The sequence below is a fragment of the Myotis myotis genome, unplaced genomic scaffold (assembly GCF_014108235.1).
Source record: "Myotis myotis isolate mMyoMyo1 unplaced genomic scaffold, mMyoMyo1.p scaffold_m19_p_10, whole genome shotgun sequence".
Classification (NCBI taxonomy): Eukaryota; Metazoa; Chordata; class Mammalia; order Chiroptera; family Vespertilionidae; genus Myotis; species Myotis myotis.
In genome coordinates this window covers 1,929,710-1,950,050 of record NW_023416314.1, presented here as the reverse complement: position 1 = coordinate 1,950,050, position 20,341 = coordinate 1,929,710, and the positions used below count along the sequence as shown (strand labels likewise).

The following is a 20,341-nucleotide window of genomic DNA, read 5'->3' as shown; positions in this document are numbered from 1 at the left end:
TTTCTACCTCTCTCTCCCTCTCCCTTCCTCTCTGAAATCAATAAAAATATATTTTAAAAAAAGAAATAATGCCCACCCCGTAGGGCTGCTGGGAAGCTCACGTCTCACCTATGGCCGCATAGCACACCCATGCGAGGTCTGACCACGTTCTGGATGAGGCCTCATCTGACCTCAGCGGGGTGGGCAGTGGGGCAGTGGGTTCCTCCAGCCTCGGCCCCCCTGGGGACACCACTTCCCGAGGGGCACCTGGACCTACTGCCGCGGCCACTCATTGTCAGCACCGTGGCAACCTTAGCACAACTGCCATGTGCTCGCACCGGACATGTGAGGGGATTTTACAGCTCACTTGTTTCTCACAAGTTGTCCCCACTTTATCATGAGGAAGCTGGGGTTTGGCACGTTTGAGTGACTCGCCAGTAAGTGACAGGCCTGGTTTACAGTGGCCCTTGCCCTCCAGGACGCTGCTGCTCGGGGCCTCGGCCTGCCCGTGGGCACTTCTGTGTGTGGCTCTGCTGCCCGGGGCCTCGCTCTGCCTGTGGGCACCTATGTGTGGCTCTGCTGCCTGTGGGCACCTCTGTGTGTGGCTCTGCTGCCTGTGGGCACCTGTGTGTGGCTCTGCTGCCCGTGGGCACCTCTGTGTGTGGCTCTGCTGCCTGTGGGCACCTGTGTGTGGCTCTGCTGCTCGGGGCCTCGGCCTGCCCGTGGGCACTTCTGCGTGTGGCTCTGCTGCCCGGGGCCTTGGCTTGCCCGTGGGCACCTGTGTGTGTGGCTCTGCTGCCCGGGGCCTTGCCCTGCCTGTGGGCACCTATGTGTGGCTCTGCTGCCCGTGGGCACCTATGTGTGGCTCTGCTGCCCATGGGCACCTGTGTGTGGCTCTGCTGCCCGGGGCCTCGCCCTGCCTGTGGGCACCTCTGTGTGTGGCTCTGTTGCCCAGGGCCCCGCTCTGCCTGTGGGCACCTCTGTGTGTGGCTCTGCTGCCCAGGGCCTCACCCTGCCTGTGGGTACCTCTGTGTGTGGCTCTGAGGCAGCTCCAGACCCGAGGTTGAAAGCTCCCTGCAGGAGGGTTGGTGCTCCCTGGCGTCTGGGCTCCCTAGTGGGCCTTACCTGGGTCAGTTAAACGCTCGCAGGTGCTTACGGCTCAGGCACTGCCCGAGGGTGGAATGCAGGAAGTCGGGGGCCCAGGGTTCACTTCCAGAGGTGGCCTGCGTGCGGCCCTGATCCTGGATGGAGCTGTGAGCACATCCCTGCTCAGCCTCCACACAAGAGCAGGTGGCTCTGCCTGGAGCTGTCCCAGGAGGCCCGGATGGGGGGCGTGGTGACAGGAAGAGCAGGGCAGGAGGTTGGAAAATATTTGATTGCTCAGAGCTGAAGGTGGGGAGGGGCTGATCTGATGGAAAGGGAGGGGTGTGGGAAGGGGGCATTATGCTGAGCTGGAAACGGGTCTGGCCCCTGAGCCCCTGCTGCTCTGGAACTTCACCACCACTCCCAGCCTGTCCTTTTCCCAACTCCTCCAGTCCCTTCAGCACCTTCTGGCAAACTGCACGGGCAGACCCGAGACGGGAGAAGCGGAGGCTGAGTGGGAGGGAACCAGAGCACCACGATGTCTCACATAAGCCAGCGCTCCTGAGAACATAGCGCCCGGCTCCGAAGCCACGGGTTTGGGGGCGGTGAGCTTGCAGCTTGGGTCGAGGATGGAAGGCTGGCCTTCCCGAGGTCTGTGCTCTCCGGACTGACTCAGCTCCCAGCCTCCCCCACGCCCTTGCTTGTTTCTCCGCCTTGAGTCTTGGCTCCTTATTTCAGGTTTCCCTCCATTTCCGCCCCCGGAGAGGGCTCGAGACCCTAACCCAGTGGTTCTCAACGGTGGCTTCACAGTAGAATCACCTGGGAATCTTTTTAAAATCCTGATTTCTGGGCCTCATCCTCCGGAAATTCTGTTTCTTTGTTACTCATGTTGTGGCCCCACCCCATAACGAAGAAACAGGATTTCCGGAGGATGAGGCCCAGAAATCAGGATTTTAAAAAGATTCCCAGGTGATTCTAATGTGCAGCCACGGCTGAGAACCACTGCCCTGACCCCACGGAGGCACATGCCGCCCCTCCCCAGCTGGGGCCTCTGCAGGGCGACCGCCAAGTCCCTAACCCACGGTGTGTGGGTGATGCTCCTGCTCCCCTCAGCCCCAGCCGTCTGTGTCCAGAGAATCAGGTGAGCATTGCAGGGAGCAGGTGCCGCAAAAGGGTGCCCGTGGGCGAGGGGGGAGAGCATATCTGCTCTTGGCCTAGTGCTGGGGGGAGGGGGCGGTTGCTTCTCTGTTTCCTTAGGAGTCGGGGGCATCTCACCACCACTGTGAGCTGCTTCTCCCACAGCAGGGCCCAAGCCTCCCAGGGACGGAGAGAGGACGGCTCTGCTCCCGCCTCTCTCCTTGGGCAGGGCGGGCAGTGGGGTGGGCAGTGGGGCGGGCAGTGGGTGGGCAATGGGTGGGCAGTGGGGTGGGCAGTGGGGCGGGCAGTGGGGTGGGCAATGGGGTGAACAGCAGGCAGTGGGGTGGGCAGTGGGGTGGGCAGTGGGGCGGGCAGTGGGGTGAACAGCAGGCAGTGGGGTGGGCAGTGGGGTGGGCAGTGGGGCAGGCAGTGGGGCAGGCAGTGGGGCGGGCAGAGGGGTGGGCAGTGGGGTGGGCAGTGGGGTGAACAGCAGGCAGTGGGGCGGGCAGTGGGGTGGGCAGTGGGGTGGGCAGTGGGGCGGGCAGTGGGGTGGGCAGTGGGGTGGGCAGCGGGGCGGGCAGCGGGGCAGCTCAGGGTGCTCTCAGCAGCCGCCCCGGGAGCCTGCCTGGGGCAGCAGACACTCACCGTCCTCCTTGGTTTGGATGTGCAGCACGCCGCTACGCACGCCGTCGCCCGCCTGCGTGAAGGCCAGCACCTGCACGCTGTAGTTGGTGAACTTCTCCAGGCCCCGCAGCTCCACGCGCTCCCGCGTGGTCGTGATGTTCTGCATCTCGCCCCACTCTGCCGAGAGAGAAAGCGGCCTCTGCAGGCGGCACAGCCGGCCGCCGGCCCCGCTGCCACCCTCCGCCGGCTTCCGGGGCTCCGGCTTCCACCGCAGGGCATGGCCTCTGGGGGACCCTCTACCTCAAGGCACACGGGGCCAGGCCTGGGGCACTTTCCAGGCCTCATCTCTCCCCAAGTGGCCCCACCAGGGGGAAGGGCAGATGCTGGCCTGGTCTCAGCCCAGCCAGCCCTGCACCGAATCCAACTCAGTGCTCTCCCTTTACAGCACTCCCATCTCCCTGTCTCCCCGTTTCCCTTTTCCCGGGCTGCCCAATCCTCTCCACATGAAGGACCAACGGAGGCTCGGGGCTGGAGGGGAGCCTAGGCCAGGCGGGCAGTCAGCAGCTTTTCCTCCCTGCTGCCCCGTGCCTGCCTGCCGGGGCTCTCAGATGTCCCCAGGCAGTGTGGCCACCTGGGGTGACTGGTGACAGGCTGCAGCTGATGGACTGCTCCTGGGCCAGCCCCCTGACTCTCAACAGTGAGCCAGGCCCCTGCTCAGCAGGGAACCCCGGGGCCTCTGAAGAGAGCTCAGGGCCAGGGTCAGAATGAGGGAAAGAGCCAGGCTTCGGAGCTGACAGCCCCACTGGGTCCCCTGGGCTTGTAGAAAGACAGGCCCAGACACTGGCCGAGGACAGGCTGTGTCGAAGCCAAGCACCTGCAAACCATCCCCAGCCGCTGCCAGGGTCCAGAGGGTGAGGACGCCCAGCCCGAAAGGACTCGGGTCCGTTCAGGGGTACCTGGGAGGCCTGGGCAGCCGGACCCTCCTCTTTCCGGCGGTCAGACACCAGGACAGGCCTTCCAGGACAGAGCCAGAGGACGACCAGGAAGTGGGCAGTGCAGCTCTCGCCCCAGGTGGCCTTGGGGATTAGAGAGTCCGTGGCCCCTCACCTGAGGGCTGAGCTGGGGAAGCCTGCAGGCTCGGACTAGAGAAGCAGGTTCTGGAAAGCGAGAGACTGCCCGCTCCCTGACTCGGCACAGCTGTGAGGCCGCCTCAGCGTAAGAAGTGGGGACACCTTGGGAGCGAACCCTGAGCTCCAGGCCTCTGAGTTTGGGAGGAGACAGTGGAGGGAGTGGGAGGTGGGGGGACAGACCTTCCTATTGGCAGCGTGTCTGGCGGAGCAGAATCCAGGTGGGGAAGGAGAGGGAGCTGCTCAGAGAGCTGGCCGTGAGGGAGGCCCAGGTCCTCCAGGAAGGAATGAGGCACCAGGGCCGGTGGCAGAGGGTCAGCATTTGGGGAGCAAACTCACTGCAGCCCTTTGTGACCCCGCAGAGCATCCCCAGAGTTAGGGACGCTGGTGTTCTGGGGCGCGATGCAGACTTCCTGCTCACCCCAGTGTGTGCCCCCCTTGTGTTTGTGGGGCCACACAAGCCCGTGTGGACCAGTGCGTCCAGGGGCAGAAGGCACCCTAAGGCTGGGACACTGTCTTGGCTGTCCTGCCCCGGCTCACATGGGCTCTTGGCTAACCTTGTCCAGGTGCCGCCCAGCTCCTGGGCACACGCATGCTCACTGCCTGGGCAAGGGGCTCCTGTGGGTGCTGCAGACCCGCCTCCTCCTCTTGACCCTTCAGCCCCGGATGGGGAGGGCTTCCAGCTGGTGCTACTCTCGGGTACCCCCCTTCCCTGCACCCCCTTCTCAAGCCCCCCTGGAAAGCAGTGCCTTCATTAAACTCTCTTCAGTTGCCCCATCTAAGTGAGCCAACTGTCCCCTGCTGGGACCCTGACAAATGACCAGAGGCCTCATGGCAACACATGGCATTAGAAAAGCAAATACGCCCCCATCACCCCTCCGGTCATTCCCAAACATACTCTGTCCGGAGCCGCGGGCGTCTCCTCCCCACAACCGCCCCCCCCGCCCCCCCTCCCCGCCCCAAAGGTGACCCTGGTGCCTGGCGGTGGCCCCGGATCATCGTGGGGAAGAGGGGCCTGCACTCCCCTTTGGCATGGGGGGAAGATGCTCAGCTCTCACTGGGCATGAGCGCGGAGCCCACCCCCGCCCCTCTCACCCCGAGACCCGGCCAGTGCTCCCGCAGACTCACCCCCGTCCATGTACAGTGACCAGAAGATGACCCGATAACCTTTGAGGACGCCATTGAGAGTGCTTCGTGGGGGCTCCGACCAGGAGATGACAGCCACGTCGGAAGTGATGGACAAGGCCCGGACATTCTCGGGGGGCTGGCTGGGCACTGCACGGGCGAGGGAGAACCAGAGGGCTGGTCCGGGAGGCAGAGCACAGGCCCGCGGCCGGCTGCCCAGCCCCAGGAGCTTCAGGTGAGGGAGGGAGGGACCTCTTGACTCACGGAACCAAGTTTGGGCCAGGAAGTGAGCCACGCCTCCTTCCCTGGAGACTTGGGTAAATAGAGGTCTTTATGCACCTGGATCCTTGCTCTTTGGGGGCCATGTCCCTGGTTCTGGGTAAATGCCAGGAAAGAAGGCGAGGAACTCTGGCATGAGCCCCCGGACTCAGTAGTGGGCACCGCAGCCCAGGGAGTCGACCTCTGCTGGACGGGCAGCTGAGGCTCCGCGCTGGCCCTGGAGGGTCTGCAGTTGATGCCTTACCTCATGGCTGCCAGCTCGTCAGTGTCACCTGGCCAGGGCGCCTGAGCCAGGGCCTGGCCTAGAGACTTGTGTCCTCCTGCTAAGCTGAAGGAAGGAGGATTCAACTAGTCCTGGTGAGAGGGAAACGAGTTTCTATAGATGCCGCTGGGACCCCCGGACCATTGCGCCTCTGTGCCTGGCCCTGCACACGAACACACCCAAGCGCCTTGGATGACTGAGGGAAAAACTCTCTGAGGCCAGCGTAGGTGGTCCGCCCGCCTTCGATCCTCTCCCGTGAGAGCTGCCTGCGAACGAACCTGAGATCCACTCCTGCGTTGCCCTGTGCCGCTCGCCCTCTGGGATGACAGAGCCTGGGGCCCAGGCCCAGGCGCCACCTTGGCGACCAGACCGTGGTGGCACTGCACTCCCTGCTGGCCTCCGAGAGGCCGGAGGGCAAAGGGAGGGCCACGCCGCTGGGCTGTCCGTGGGAGGGAGGAGGCGCAGGCGGATGGAAGGTAATTAGATCCCGTTGCCCCACAAGAGGCAACTCTAATTTTTATGAGCATTTAAATGATAATACATCATCCTAACGACCCTCTTTGAGAATGATTATTGTTTCATATTACTTAGGTGTAAAAATATAAGCACCATGTAATTAGGGACCCAGTGTAATAAACTAATACAGATCGCCCGTTTGAACAAAATGAAGGTAATATAATTATGGGAAAGACACTATTGCTGGAGCAGGGGCCCTTGAATACCCCAGGAGGAGCGCTAATAGTGCCAGGAACGATCGGGATCTGACAGGCTAACGAGGGCCTTAATTAAGTATGAAAAACTGCTGAGCAAATGCTGCCGGAAACTTTCTTCCCTCTCCTCCTTTGTTTGGAAAACGACTCCACAGCCCAGTCTGATCTCTCCCTGTTGGGAAGCCCAGGCCCCCCACTCCCCAAAGCAAGGGAGACGGTGCCCCATGAGGCCGCAGGTGCGCCTGGCCTGGCTGATTCCTGCATGGGCCTGGGTGGACGGGAGCTTAGTGTCTGGTCGGCAGGGCTCCGACACGCATCCTGCCTCCACATCAGTTGGTCCTGCTTCTGGCTTTGTTCCGGAGCAAGAGGGTAACCAGCGGGTGCGGAGGAAAGAGTGCAGGGACAGAGATGGGGGAGGGCCCGGCGAGGGAGGAAGGGAAGGTGGAGGAGAAGCATGGAGGGGGAGTGTGCAGAAAGGTGCTCAGACAGGCTACAGGACTCGCGGGCCGAGCTGATATCAGCAAGGGATGCAGAGAGCGCCAATGGCCTGAGACGCTGGGTGCTCAACAGACCAAGCAGCTCTCAAGGAGCCGATGGCACGGGGCTATGGAGGATCCGGGGAGCCTGTGTGGACCACAAGACCATGATGGGGCCAGCAGTGGGGGGAGGGCCCCGCGCCCTGTCCGGCAGCCCCAGCTCTGCCTGTGGCCGGGACCTGCGCCCTCTAGGTCCGCCGGTGCCCTCACCGTCCTCCAGGGTGGTGGCGTTGATCTCGCTGGACGAGGGCCCTGTGCCGGCCCTGTTGAAGGCCTGGACCACCACCCCGTACTGCGCGAACTTCTTGAGGTTGTCCAGGGTGTAGACCTCGCTGTCCCCGGTGGCCTTCATCTCCACGATGCTGTACTGCCCGTTGCTGCCAGGGCTGTTCTCCCGGTAGCCAATCTGGTAGCCCCGGATCACGCCGTTCTGTAGCTCCTTCTTGGGCGCCTGCGAACACAGGGTGGGGAGACAGACACAGTGACACTCGGAGACGACATTCTTAAAGCCACAGCCAGACCATGTCACTCCTCTGCTCCCAACCCTTCCACGGACCCATGTCACTCAGAGTGAAAGCCGAAGTCCTTGCAAGGGCTACACAACCCCATGTGCTCTGACCCCATTACCTCTTGGACCCGCCTCCTCTCCCCTGTGCCTGCCTCACGCCAGCACTGGCATCACCTGACCTTCTATATAGTGTGCTGATGGCTTGGCTCTGTGTCCACATTAGAATGCAAGTGCCAGGGGATGGGGATGTCGTCTGTTTTGTCTCCTGCTGTTCTCAGCGTCTAGCATGGCGCCTGGCCTGCAGTAGGTCCTCCACATACATTTGTTGAATGAATGAATGATGGATGAATGGTGAATGAATGAGTGAATGAATGAGTGAATGAATGAGTGAATAAGGACATCATTTGGCTCAGGGGCCTGGGAGAAAGGGAACAACAGACAAAAAGGGACCAGATGGAGAAGGAGGTGAGCAATGAGTCTGAATAAAAAGGAGTCTGAAGATTCCACTGCACACCCAGCAGCTGGCTGTTCTAAAACACTGGCAGATAACAATTGTTAGTGAGGACGCAGAGAAGTTAGAGCCCCTGTGCTCTGTGGTGGGAATGTGAACTGGTGCAGCCACCATGGGAAACAGCGTGGTGTTTCCTCCAACAGTTAAACTTAGAATTGCCATCGATCCGGCAATTCCATGTCGGGTAGGGACCCAAAGGATCGAACGCCGGGACTCAAACAGCTGTCTGTGCACCCATGCTCATAGCAACAGCATTCTCAACAGCCAAACGCTGGAAGCAGCCGCGTGTCCACCGACGGGGAACGGGTAAGTAATGGTGTACCCACACAATGGAATATTAGCCTGGAAGGGAAGGGCTTCTGATACAGGCTACAACATGGGTGGATCTTGAAAATATTATGCTTGGTGAGCTGAGCCAAACACAAAGGACAAATCTTGAGTGAAAGCAGTTCTACGAGGTCCTGAGACTAGACAGTTCACAGACAGGAAGTGGACTGGAGGCTGTGAGGAGCGGGGGTGGGTGGGCAGGGAGGTACTGTTACGGGCACGGAGTCTCGCTTGGAAGATGGAAAATTCTGCACATGAACAGCGGTGTTGGCTGCACAGCACTGTGAACACACCTGGTGCTGCGGAGCTACACACACAAACATGGTTGACAGGGGAAGCTGTATGCATATAAAATGGTATACATATTATACAAGCGAAAGAAGTCCTGACTTTCACGTGAGCCCAGCCCCTCTTGGAGCAGCAGTTTCCCTGGACCTCCTGGCCAAGGGCCAGCTGCAGATGGAGGGACAGGGATGGGCCAGGACATGCAGGGGGTCTTAGAATGCTGGCTGGTGGGCAAGAGTGAAGGCCTGGTCCCAGCCGAATGGAGAAAACTCCACTGGCATCAGTCTGGGGAGTGGAAAAACGTATTCTCACCCCAAGCTTGAACCCTGACACACACACACACACACACACACACACACACACACACACACACACACACGGTCCCAGTATATCTCCTCATACCCAGAACCATGAACACACACATCCAGACCCTGCGATACAAACACCCACACCTGTCGCCGGCCAGATGCATTTAGACCCACAGAGAATCTGATGGAAAGGAGAGGACCCGCCCTCTACCAGCTGAGGGGCAGTTACAGAATTTACCAGGTGACCAGAGAACACAGAGGAATGAGTACTTGGACATACAGGAAAAACCCATTTATTCTCAGATGTTTCGCATGTACTAGTACAGTGACTCAGGGGAGACTGTTTCTCTCCAAATCCTGAGCCCCCCAATATGGAGGAAGCTCTCCCTTTATACCCTTTGGTTTCTTTGTCCCCCAAATATGGATGGGACTTCCGGACCTTTCGAGGGTTTAGTAAAAAGTCCCGTGTGTTGGGATGGGGGCTGTGAGACCACACCTAAAGGCCTGGCCAGGCACCGGCACTGATAACCCCTCGGGGGGTGTGTTGTTCACGGTTTCGGGCCTCTGTAAAATGGGAGGAGCACTTAGGTAAACGGTCTTGCAAGACCAGATTGTGGAGAAAGGGGCCGTGACTTAATTACAGGCTATCGAGAATGTGCACTGGGTTCCTGCACAGGTTCAGATTGCCAGCCCCCGGGAATGCCTTCTTCCCCCTCAGCAGCACCCTCCCCGGTGCGTATAGAAACAGCTCGAGTCAGGGTTTTGAAGACAACGAGGTCACGTTAGAAGCCCAGCTTCTATTGTGCGAAAAGCAGCGAGCTCAGAACAATGTAGTAAAACCAGTTAGTGCAACAGCCTCATGGTTTTCTTAATTCAATGAATGTTTTAAATGAGCTGCATTTTAGAGCTCACTGTTAACTCAACAAAATGAAGTTTTAAATTTAATATAATTGTTTTGAACTCATGAAATAGGTGTGTTCACAATACACACCTGTACACAGCACCATGCAACCTTCACTCACGCCAATGTAGACTGGTAGAGGCCCCGGATAGGCATCCAGGCGTACTCTGCTACACACCTCCGCCTCCCTCCGCTCTTTCCTTCTCTCTCTTTCTCCTCCCACTCACCCCATCCCCCAAACAGGCACACTCAGGGTTTAAATCAATCTTAACAATATTTCTCTGAAGCATTAAGAAGTCAATAGGGCTGATTGCAAATTTATGTCATAAAGCAGTGGTGATCCATCTCATGGAAAGAGTCTTAAAATGAAGTGACTTATCTTTCAAGTGAATCTTTATTTTTCAGTAATCTGTTTCTTGGTGTTAAAAAAATCCCCTGAAAAGTCAGCCCAAAATTTACTGATGGGCTGGCTCATTCTGAAGTTCTAACTTTCGAATCAATTTTATTTTTCATTATGGGGCTTTGGAGAAGTAAATCTGATTCTCAATTTTTATCGACCTCCAGGTCAGAGCGCTGTAGCCAAACGTCCTGGGTCCGTGTTTTACATACTTGCCCATTCCTGCCCCGCCTCCCGGCTTCCTCAGGGCGCTCCCAGAAGGTGGGTCCAGAGCCAGGAGGCAGAGGAGACCTGGGGATTAGACTCCGGCCCCCAGTGTCCGAGGAAAGCCCTGGCGCCAGATCTGCATCTGGAGGGGAGCCATGGCTCCAGCCATCCACATGGTGGGCTGGTCTCCAGGAACCCCCACTTTTGTCTTGGTCATTTCTTTCGGGAGGGAAGGGACCAGGCTCTGTTGCAGTGTGTGTGTGTGTGTGTGTGTCTATGTGTGTGTGTGTCTGTGTGTGTGTGTGTGTGTCTATGTGTGTGTCTGTGTGTGTGTGTGTGTATGTGTGTTGTCTGTGTCTGTGTCTGTGTCTGTGTCTGTGTGTGTCTCTCTGTGTGTGCCTGTACACCTGCACGTGCACACAGAGTCTTTTTAGGGAAAACATTACTAGGCTCTTCTGAATCTCTTCCATGTGCCAGCTGTTCTCATGCTGTTCACACCAAGCCCTTGTCCCAGGCCTCATGGTGAGAAGACAGAGGGTGGCATCAACCTAACGCCCAGCTCCGGTCACAGGGCCGAGAGAGGGTGAGGCTCTGTCCTGCCATCGCCATCACCCACAGCCCTGCCCTCACTCCTGGCTTTTTACAACATGTGGGCTTTGGAGGACAGTCCAGTGTGGTGGAAAGCCACCTTCCCTCCGTGGCGCTGCCAAGTTCTTCAGGCCACGCGCAGGCCTCCACTGGAGAGCTAGGGCGGAGAGGGAAGTGGGGATTGGTGGGGACTTGGTCCTGTAGCCTCTCTGCTCTTCCTTCCAGTCTCCCTGGTTTACCAGTAAACAGGCATGGGTAAGCCCTAGCCGGTGTGCCAGTGGACAGAGCGTCGGCCTGTGGACGGAAGGATCCCAGGGTGGATTCTGGTACCTCAGTTGCAGGTTCGCGGCCCTGGTCAGGGTGCATGCAGAAGGCAACCAATCGATGTGTCTCTCTCACATCGATGTTTCTCTCTCTGTCTCTCCCTCTCCTTTCCACCCTCTTTTAAAAAAAAATCAATGGAAAAATATCCTTGGGTGAGAATTAACAAAACAAACAATCAGACAGCCAGTATGGGCATGGCCAGAGACCACCCCCAGCCCACCTGCAGGGCTTCCCTCCCGGACTGCGGGGAGGAGGCCAGGAGGCATTCCAGGGAGATACCTCCAGCCCCACTTACCTTCCAGGTCACTTGGATGCTCTGTGAGGTCACTGGCTGCAAGGTGACATCCACGGGGGGTCCATCAGGGGCTGGTGGGGAGGAAGAAGAGCGATGTTATGAGTCAAGTCCCAGAGGAAGAGTCCTGTGCTCCCATTCCTGTCCCCTGAGCTGGAGGACTGCTGGACGGGAGGGACGCGCTCACTGACAAGAGCAGACAGCCTGCCTGTGAGTCCCCTGAAACCATCTGGGCTTATGTTTCCTCCTTATTCTCTGTAATTTTTCATGTTTGATAGTACAAAGTGTGGGCAAGGGTGTGTCGTGGCAAGAACTCTTATACTCCTATGCACGTCTGATGACTCTCTAATCCTACAGCTGCTTGTGTCCCCGAGAGAAATGCACGAACCGTGTACAAGCGCCCAAGTGCTCACATTCCAACTGTAAACCGCAGATGCCCAGCTGCGGGGCAATGGACAGACGGACTGCGATACGCCCTCAGGTGGGATACCACAGAGCACTGAGAAGGCCCGCATGCTACGGCTGCACTAAAAACAGGACGCTCATACACATATTTATCAAAACAAGGACGCAAAAAGGATATATAAGCTACGACTTCATGAACACATGCTATTGGAAAACAGGCAAAACTAAACTATATAGTGTATGTGTACAGACATTGTGGTGACAATAGAGGAAAGAAAAGCAAGGAAGTTAAGACACTGGTTACCTCAGCAGGAGGGATGGAGTTATGGCTGGGAAGGGGCATGGAGAGAACCTCTGGCGTGCTGGTAATGATAACGCGTATTGGCTACCTTAGTTCTTACATTGCTGTTATTTGTAAAACTGCACACATATATCTATATCTATATCTATATCTATATCTATATCTATATCTATATCTATATCTATATCTATATCTATATCTATATCTATATCTATATCTATATCTATATCTATATCTATATCTATATCTATATCTATATCTATCTATTTTTCTCTCTATCTCTATCATCTCCATCTCTTTGGTCTCTCTCTATATCATCTCTATCTCTATCATCTCTATCTCTATCTGTCTGTATCTCTCTCTCATCTCTTTCTCTATCTCTATCTCTATCTCTCTCTATCTCTACCATCTCTATCTCTATCTCTATCTCTATCTCTATCTTTATCTCTATCTATCTTTATCCTCTCTCTCTCTCGCTCTCTTTCTCTCTATCTCTATAAGAGAATATATAGCAACAGAGATCTTGTTTAAAATTTCAGGAAAATCCCATGATAAAGGTCACGGAAAATGATTCAGGGCACTAGTACCCCACCCTTTGCAGCTCTAACACATCTGTCCTTCCCATACAGGCTGGGGCTGGGGAACAGGGCAGAACCATGGACAGCTCCCAGAAGCCAGCGTGGAGCACCCCACCTGGAACAGGCCAAGCAGATGAACCCGGGCGGACGTAAACAAATACCTTGGGATCTCCCTCCCCTCTTCCCTCTTGTAACGGCCAGCCCGCTGCCCGTGGGCAGGGTGGGTGAGGGCCCCGGGAGTCCCTGACCCCAAGGCCAGGGCACCGGGCAGGGTGAGGGGCTCACCGGCCTCCTCGGTGCTGACGGTGAGCCCTTTGCTGGGCTCGCTGCGGCCGATCTTGTTGAAGGAGTACATGCGGATGCTGTACACGGACGCCGGGTGCAGGTCCACGATGTTGGCCTGGTTGATGGTGGGGGAGATGTTGCGCGTGGACTGCTTGAAGTCCCAGGAGTCTGCGGAGAGGATGCTCGTTTCCAACCACAGCCAGGCAGACGCCAGAGCGCCTCCCAGCCTCGAGCATCAACACCCCGTCTCAAGTGTGATGCCCAGGAGGGGTCCGGCTCCCAGAGACTGCAGCGAGGGGCACAGCCGCACCTTTACCGAGAGGGAGGGTCTGCTGCATGAAGCTTGAGAGACCCGGGACCGCCCGAGCATGTGAGCAGCAATGCACGGATGGAGGTCGAGACCCAGCTCTCCTCAGGCCTGGGCTGGCTTCCCCACTCAAACCTCAGACAGGGTCAGACGAGGCGCTGCCGGAGGTCCTCCCAGGACCACCCTTTGCTTGCTGTCTCTGAGGGCCTGCCTGGGCGGGGCCCTTCTTACTTGCCTCTTGCAGCTCACAGTGGCCTGTCTGAACGGGAGCACCCCATCGGCCAGTAGTCCCGCTGCAGAGGGCACAGCCACGCATCCCCCTCCCCTCTCTGTGTGTGCCTCCCAACTTCCTTCCCGTGTGCACTCGTGTGGGTGGTGTTGGGTGTGACCGGGTCTGGCGGGGGACAGACCTAGTGCCAGGCTGCCCCGTCCAACCTCACCTCTTCCTGCGCCAGCAGGAGAATGGCCTCGGAGACTCTAGGGTCAGGCCAGCGAGAGGACTGGCCTGTCCCTGATTTACCGGGGGCGCTGGCAGCCCGCGCCAGGGCGAACGTTCAGCAAAACCGTGGCGCGTGAAAAATACCAGATGACTGCCAGGGCCCCAGGGACAGCGTGCCTGCACCTCAAGAGGAAGGCAGTCACCTTTTTAAAATATATATATTTTTATTGATTTCAGAGAGGAAGGGAGAGGGGGAGGGAGAAACATCAAAGACGAGAGAGAAGCACTGATCGGCTGCCTCCTGCACGCCCCACACTGGTGATCGAGCCCAAAACCCCAGCATGTGCCCGAACCGGGAATCAAACTGTGACCTGGTTCATAGGTCGACGCTCAACCACTGAGCCACGCCGGCCGTGGTTCAAGTCATTCCTCAACGTGTTTTTGCTATGCACCTACTCGGGGGCTCCAGAGGAAAATGGGAAGGAGGTGCAGTTACAGCGATGCCCAAGTGAGGGCCTACCACCCTGGGGTTCATAACCAGATTCCTTTATTGGCACTTCACTTTGAAAAGCACAAAAGGCAAAGCGCAAGGGAACAAGCTGACAGGAGGGCTTCAGCGTCTTCCCAGGCTGTCCCGATGCCAGCGCGCAGTCTAGTTTCCAGGCCTTTTAAATCCACAGGAGAGGCTCCTGAAAGTTCTCAGCAGAAAAGATTACATTGTGTTCACCTCAGTTTCATCTCTCAGCCAGAAAAGAAGGCTAGCACTTTCTAGAACGAGTTTTGGAGGGTTATTTAGGCGAACACCTGCGAAAGCAGGAGAGCTGTGCACCAGAAGAAACTGCTCTTCCAGATTCTGGTTCACTGAGGTCTTCATGTTTTCCAAAACACCCCCTCAGCTGCAGGCTCAGCACCTGCGCGGGCATCGCCCAGCGCCCCCCCTGCAGCTTTGCATTTAATTCTTTGGTTTCGTGAGCCAAAGTCACGCGTGTCAGGCTGTGGATGCTCAGACACGTTGCGGCCTTATCCTTGAACCGCCCCTCCCCCAGCGGGAGAGGCACTCTGAGGCTCGCAGGTGGAGGCAGAACTGCAGTGAGCAGGCTATGGCCTGCTGTGGGCACCTCTTGGTTTGGGAGGGATGGGCCGGTGACATGGAGGCAGGTGCTCGCTCCTCTCTGTGGCACCCTGGGAGCCGGTGCCAGCTCACACATCCTACTTGATCTGCCGTGTTGGTACGTGGGGAACTGACCGTGAGTCAGTGTATTCACATTTGATGAGTGCAGGCGGAGGGGGAGACCCACACGATGTGTTTGAACACGACGGGGCCAGGAAAACAAGTGCTAATATTTGCCAAGCACCTGCGATGTGCCAGGTGTGCACAGGGCAGTGTAAACATTCACCAGTTACTCCTCGCCTTGCATGGACATCAACGCCTAAGTCCATAGCACAGGGGACCCTCAGCGCCTCGCCGGCTTATCGCCTGGCCTCCCAGGTGTGCCCCTCCATCTGGTCCCGTGGGGTCCCCAATAAAACACCCTCCGGCTTTCCTCTCATCTCTTGGGTCATTTCTTTGCTGTCTGCTTTGCCGGTGCATCTCCCCTCCACTACCACTAGTGAACGGTCAGTTCTGACAGGGTCCATCCTCTGCCCTCCTTCTCGCACTCCCTATGCTTTACCTACCCATGACCATGCCCTCCTGTACACAGGAAACTCACGGATTTCCATCAGCCCGGATCTCTCCTTTGAATTCCAGACACTGGAGCTCACACTCAGCATGTCCAGGACAGAAGTCTTGACCATACACCCTGCAAACCCACCTTCCTGGATTCCCTGACTCACGTTTTGCCAGAAGCTTAGGTGTTATTCTTTTTTTTTTTTTTAAATACAGTGTATTGATTTCAGAGAGGAAGGGAGAGGGAGAGAGAGAAACATTAATGATGAAAGAGAATCATTGATCGGCTGCCTCCTGCATGCCCCCTACTGGGGATCACATGCCTGCAACCTGGGCATGTACCCTGACAGGGAATTGAACCTGGGACCCTTCAGTCCGCAGGCCGATGCTCTATCCATTGAGCAACACCAGCCAGGACTAAGGTGTTATTCTTGATGCTTCTCTTTCTCTCCCTGCCTACCAAGTCCTATAGCTTTTGTGTCCCATGTGGCTCTTGGATCTCCCAGAGGAGGTTCCTGGGCCTCAGCTGCTCACCGCCACCCAGCACATCTTTCGTTCTCCATCCCTACCCCAGGCCAAGCCACTGTCACTTCTCACTGGGACCATGGGAATGACATCCAACTAGTTAGCCTCCCAGTACCCACCGTGTGCCCCTCCTACCTGTTCTCCACACTGCAGCCATCATCACTCTACAAGTATGATTGGCACCTCTTACCAGCCAAGCACTCTATCTTGGCATTGAGAATGGTTTTCCCAAAACGAATCCGCTACTACCACCCCCTTGCATAGAACTCTTCAATACATTTTCCTTGTCCTTAGGATAAATACAATATTTCTTTTTTAAAATATATTTTTTCATTTTAAAATTACAGTTGACATACAATATTATATTAGTTTAAGGTGTACAACCCCGTGATTAGACATTTATAACTTATGAAGTGATCACCTGATAAATCTAGTACCCATTAGACCAGGGGTGGGCAAACTTTTTGACTCGAGGGCCACAATGGGTTCTTAAACTGGACCGGAGGGCCAGAACAAAAGCATGGATGGAGTGCTTGTGTGAACTAATATAAATTCAAAGTAAACATCATTACATAAAAGGGTACGGTCTTTTTTTTTTTAGTTTTATTCATTTCAAACGGGCCGGATCTGGCCCGCGGGCCGTAGTTTGCCCACGGCTGCATTAGACACCATATATTCAGTTATTTCAATGTTATTGATTCTATTCTTGTTTGGGAAGCTCTTTATTTTTCCTTCAATTTTAAGTGATAGCCTGGCTGGGTAAAGTAATCTTGGTTGTAGGTCCTTGCTTTTCATCACTTTACATATTTCACACCAATCCCTTCTGATTTGAAATGTTTCTTTTGAGAAATCAGCTGGCAGTCTTGTGGGAGCTCCCTTGTAGGTAACAGCTTTTCTGTTGCTGCCTTTAAGATTCTCTCTTTGTCTTTAAGCTTCTGCATTTTAATTATGATGTGTCTTGGTGTGGGCCTCTTTAGGTTCATCTTGTTTCAGAGTCTCTGTGCTTCCTGGGCTTTACAAGGTCAGTAAAGTTTTCCAACATTATTTTTTTCAAATAGGTTTTCAATTTCTTGTTTTCACCTTCTGACAACCCATGATGTGAATGTTGGTACACATCACATTGTTGTGTCCCAGGAGCTCCTTACACTATTGATTTTTTTTCTTTCACTATTGACATTAAAAAAAATTTTTTTTTTCTTTTTGCTCTTCGGATTGGGTGTTTTCTGCTTCCTTATCTTCCAAATTGCTGATTTGATTCTCAGCTTAATCTACTCTGCTGTTGATTCCCTGTAACATATTCTTCATTTTAGTTAATGTATATTTTTCATTTCTGACAAGTTCTTTTTTATGTTTTTCATCTCCATTTTTGTCTTTCCTCCTGTTTGTTAAAGTTCTCACTAAGCTCCTCCACTCTTCTCCTAAGTTCATTGAGCATCCTTATAACCAGTGCTCTGAACTCTACGTGGGTAGATTGCTAATTTCCATTTTGTTCAGTTGTTTTCTGGAGTTTTGCTCTGTTCTTTCATTTGGGACATGCTTCTTTGTCTCCTCATTTTGGCAGCCTCCCTGTGCTTGTTCCTGTGTATCAGGTAGAGCTGCTATGTCTCCTGGGCTTGGTGGAGTGGCCTTGTGTAGTAGGTGTCCTGTAGGGCCCCGTGGCACGGCCTCCCTGGTCACCTGAGCTGGGTGCTCCAGGTGCGACCCCGTGGGCTCTGTGCACCCTCCTGATGTAGTGGAGCCTTGATTGCTGTTGGCACATTAATGGGAGGGTTTTACCCCAAGACTCATTGGCTACAAGGATGAGCTGTGACCACTGTGGGGGATCAGCTGTGCAGGGGACAACTCCATGGGAGGAGAACTCACTTCAGTTTGGGGCTCAGGTGCTTCCTGAGTCTACCCCTTGAGTGTGCCCCTTGTGGAGGTGGTTAGGTGGTGCTTCCACATGGTCTGAAGCTGTCTGCTGGGTGCACTGGCTCTGGGGCCTCCTGGGAGGTGCAGACGAAGGTCAGCCACTGCCTGTGCCCTGTCCGGGGCCACCTGGCATGAGATACAGAGAGACCTGCAGATGGCTGTTACTTGTGCTGGACTTTGATGTGCCCAGGGGAGGCCAAACTGCAAACCAAGGCCTGCTGCCACTAGTGCCGGGCCTGGGCCCCTTGGCAGGCACAGGGTACACAGGAACCATATGTTGGTGTTTGAGAGATTTAGGAACACCAGCAGCATGAGCCAAGACAGGCTGTTTGTATGGAAAAGCCACTGAAAAGGGCTCGGGTGGGCCTGCATGTTGGGTGGGCGGGGCCTCCGGGAATCACCAGGGCAGGTAAACAGTGTTAGCTAGGTTGATGGTGACTCAGATGTGGCACCCACCTGCTGGCTCTATGGGAGGCAGACTCAGAAAAGGAACAATGGCCTCTTCTGTCTGGGAGAAAGCAGCCCTCTCTCTTCACAACCCTCCAGGCTGATGCCAACCTGGCCGGTGTGGGCACTTGAAGCCGTTGTTGGTTTGGGTCAGAGCCTCTTTTGTGTCCTTTACTTTGGCAGTAAATACCCCTGCCTTTCCCTCCCTTGCCTCGCTCAGCTGCCAATCATAAGAAGGTGAGGAGGGGGGACATCCCATGAGTGGCTCCCCATTTTTCTGCTGTTGCCAGTCCTTTGCAGGTGGAGTTGACCTTGTGTTCCCAAATCATCTCTGATGTTGGCACAAAACAGCTCTCTCCCCACAACCCTTCCAGGCTAATGCGTCGAGTCAGATCTGGAGGCCTCGGGCCGATTTTCCAAACGCGATCACTGCCATCCGCTGACCCTGAGCAGCTGGGACCAGGGCCTGTTCTCCCTCCCTTTCCTCTTCAGCTCTCTCAGGGTACCGCGTGGGCCTTGGCGAATTCCGTCTCTTTTAATATTCCCTTTCATATGAGCCGGGCTTACCCAGATTAGCATATTTCATTAAGGGCTCTCTCTCCCTTTCTTCATCAAAGGGTTTATGATGCAAAATATTCTTCTTACAGAAATAAGGCAGCGGCTGGGGAGATGCCAGTGCCTCCTGCTCTGCGGGCTGCTTACGGGAGGGGCACGGAGCCTTTGGTTTGCAGGAGACACAGTCACTGTGGAGGAGCATCCCGGACAAGAGCCACATCTGGAGCACTGAGCGGCCTGAGCTTGGGAAACACGTCCATTCTGCGTCTCTGATCTCCTTGACAGCGTTCTGAGCCTGCGTGGCCATCTCTCCACAGCTCCCAGCACCATCCCTCTCCCAGCCACACTCCAGCTCACACGGATGACATGTCACACAGGCCTGCTCACGCTGTGGTGGCCGATGGCCGGTGTCACGAGGCTGCCTGCCGGGCGTGGAGGCCGTCCTCAGAGAACCCGCCCCGGCTGCTTGCGTAGGGAACAGGGTCAAAATGTGGCGCCTGCATTTGTAACTCCGCACAGTGTCCTCATGGTAGATTCATAAGGCCTGTCATTCAGCATCCACGTGTCATTGCTCAGCTGCCCGGGCAGGAGAGCCGGTGTGCGCAGGTTGCTTAGGAAGGGCGGGCTTGGGAATCTCCCTGGGAAGATTAGCATGAGGACCGGGCAGGAACCGGGCAAAGGCACAGTTGGGGCAACGAAGGGGGTCAGGACAGGGGCAGGGAGAGCAGAGGCACAGGCCAGGGCCATGGAGGATTAGAATGTGCCAGGCTCCGTGCCAGGCACCACCACACCCGCTTAACCCTTACGGCCCCCAGGGAGTGCATGCTGCTGTCTGCTTGATGGACAAACAGGTGTCCCCGGACTTTGGGTAGCTGCTGAAGGTCACCCGGCTCTGACCTTGGTCAGCCTGTTCTGCTCTGATGGTGGGCCTTGTTCCACTGTTCCACACGCAGGAAGAAGGTCTATGTAAACACACACACACACACACACACACACACACACACACACGCACGCATCTCCCTCCTCCCTCTGCGTCGTCCATCCGTTCCCTAGGAGACCATCTCAGGTCCCATGTGATAGCCGGTGGTGCGTGATGCGGGATTGCGTGGTGCAGTGCAGTGGCCCTGGAAGCATGTGTGCGCACGTGTGTGCAGTGCATGCCTCACACCAGCTGCGCTGCATGCTCCCAGGCAGCACTGTGTCTGCGATTCCTGTTTCTCTCCTACCACAGGGCGGTTACCTGCGGAAGGTGAAGGCACTCAGTACACGCTGCTGGCTGACAGGCACAGGCCTTCCAGCCAGCAGGTCCCTGGGCTGTGACTTAGAGGGGAGGGACTTGCATTACTAAGGATTTCCCACAGCCTGTGCGAGGTGGTCTCAGCTCTCAGAGCTCTTCGGCCGCGCATCCC

The 20,341-nt window shown here is 56.0% G+C and overlaps 1 protein-coding gene across 1 annotated transcript in view; it reads right to left on the bottom strand.

The window, feature by feature from the left end:
- Positions 1 to 20,341, bottom strand: part of LOC118664101 (Down syndrome cell adhesion molecule-like protein 1) — a 94,730-nt gene that overhangs the window by 27,869 nt on the left and 46,520 nt on the right. The window contains exons 14-18 of the mRNA XM_036323973.1: positions 13,080 to 13,247; positions 11,514 to 11,584; positions 7,073 to 7,313; positions 5,079 to 5,225; positions 2,845 to 3,000 (exon numbers count right to left, since the gene is read on the bottom strand). Coding sequence (XP_036179866.1) covers positions 2,845 to 3,000; positions 5,079 to 5,225; positions 7,073 to 7,313; positions 11,514 to 11,584; positions 13,080 to 13,247 — 783 coding nt within the window. The remainder of the gene's footprint in view (positions 1 to 2,844; positions 3,001 to 5,078; positions 5,226 to 7,072; positions 7,314 to 11,513; positions 11,585 to 13,079; positions 13,248 to 20,341) is intronic.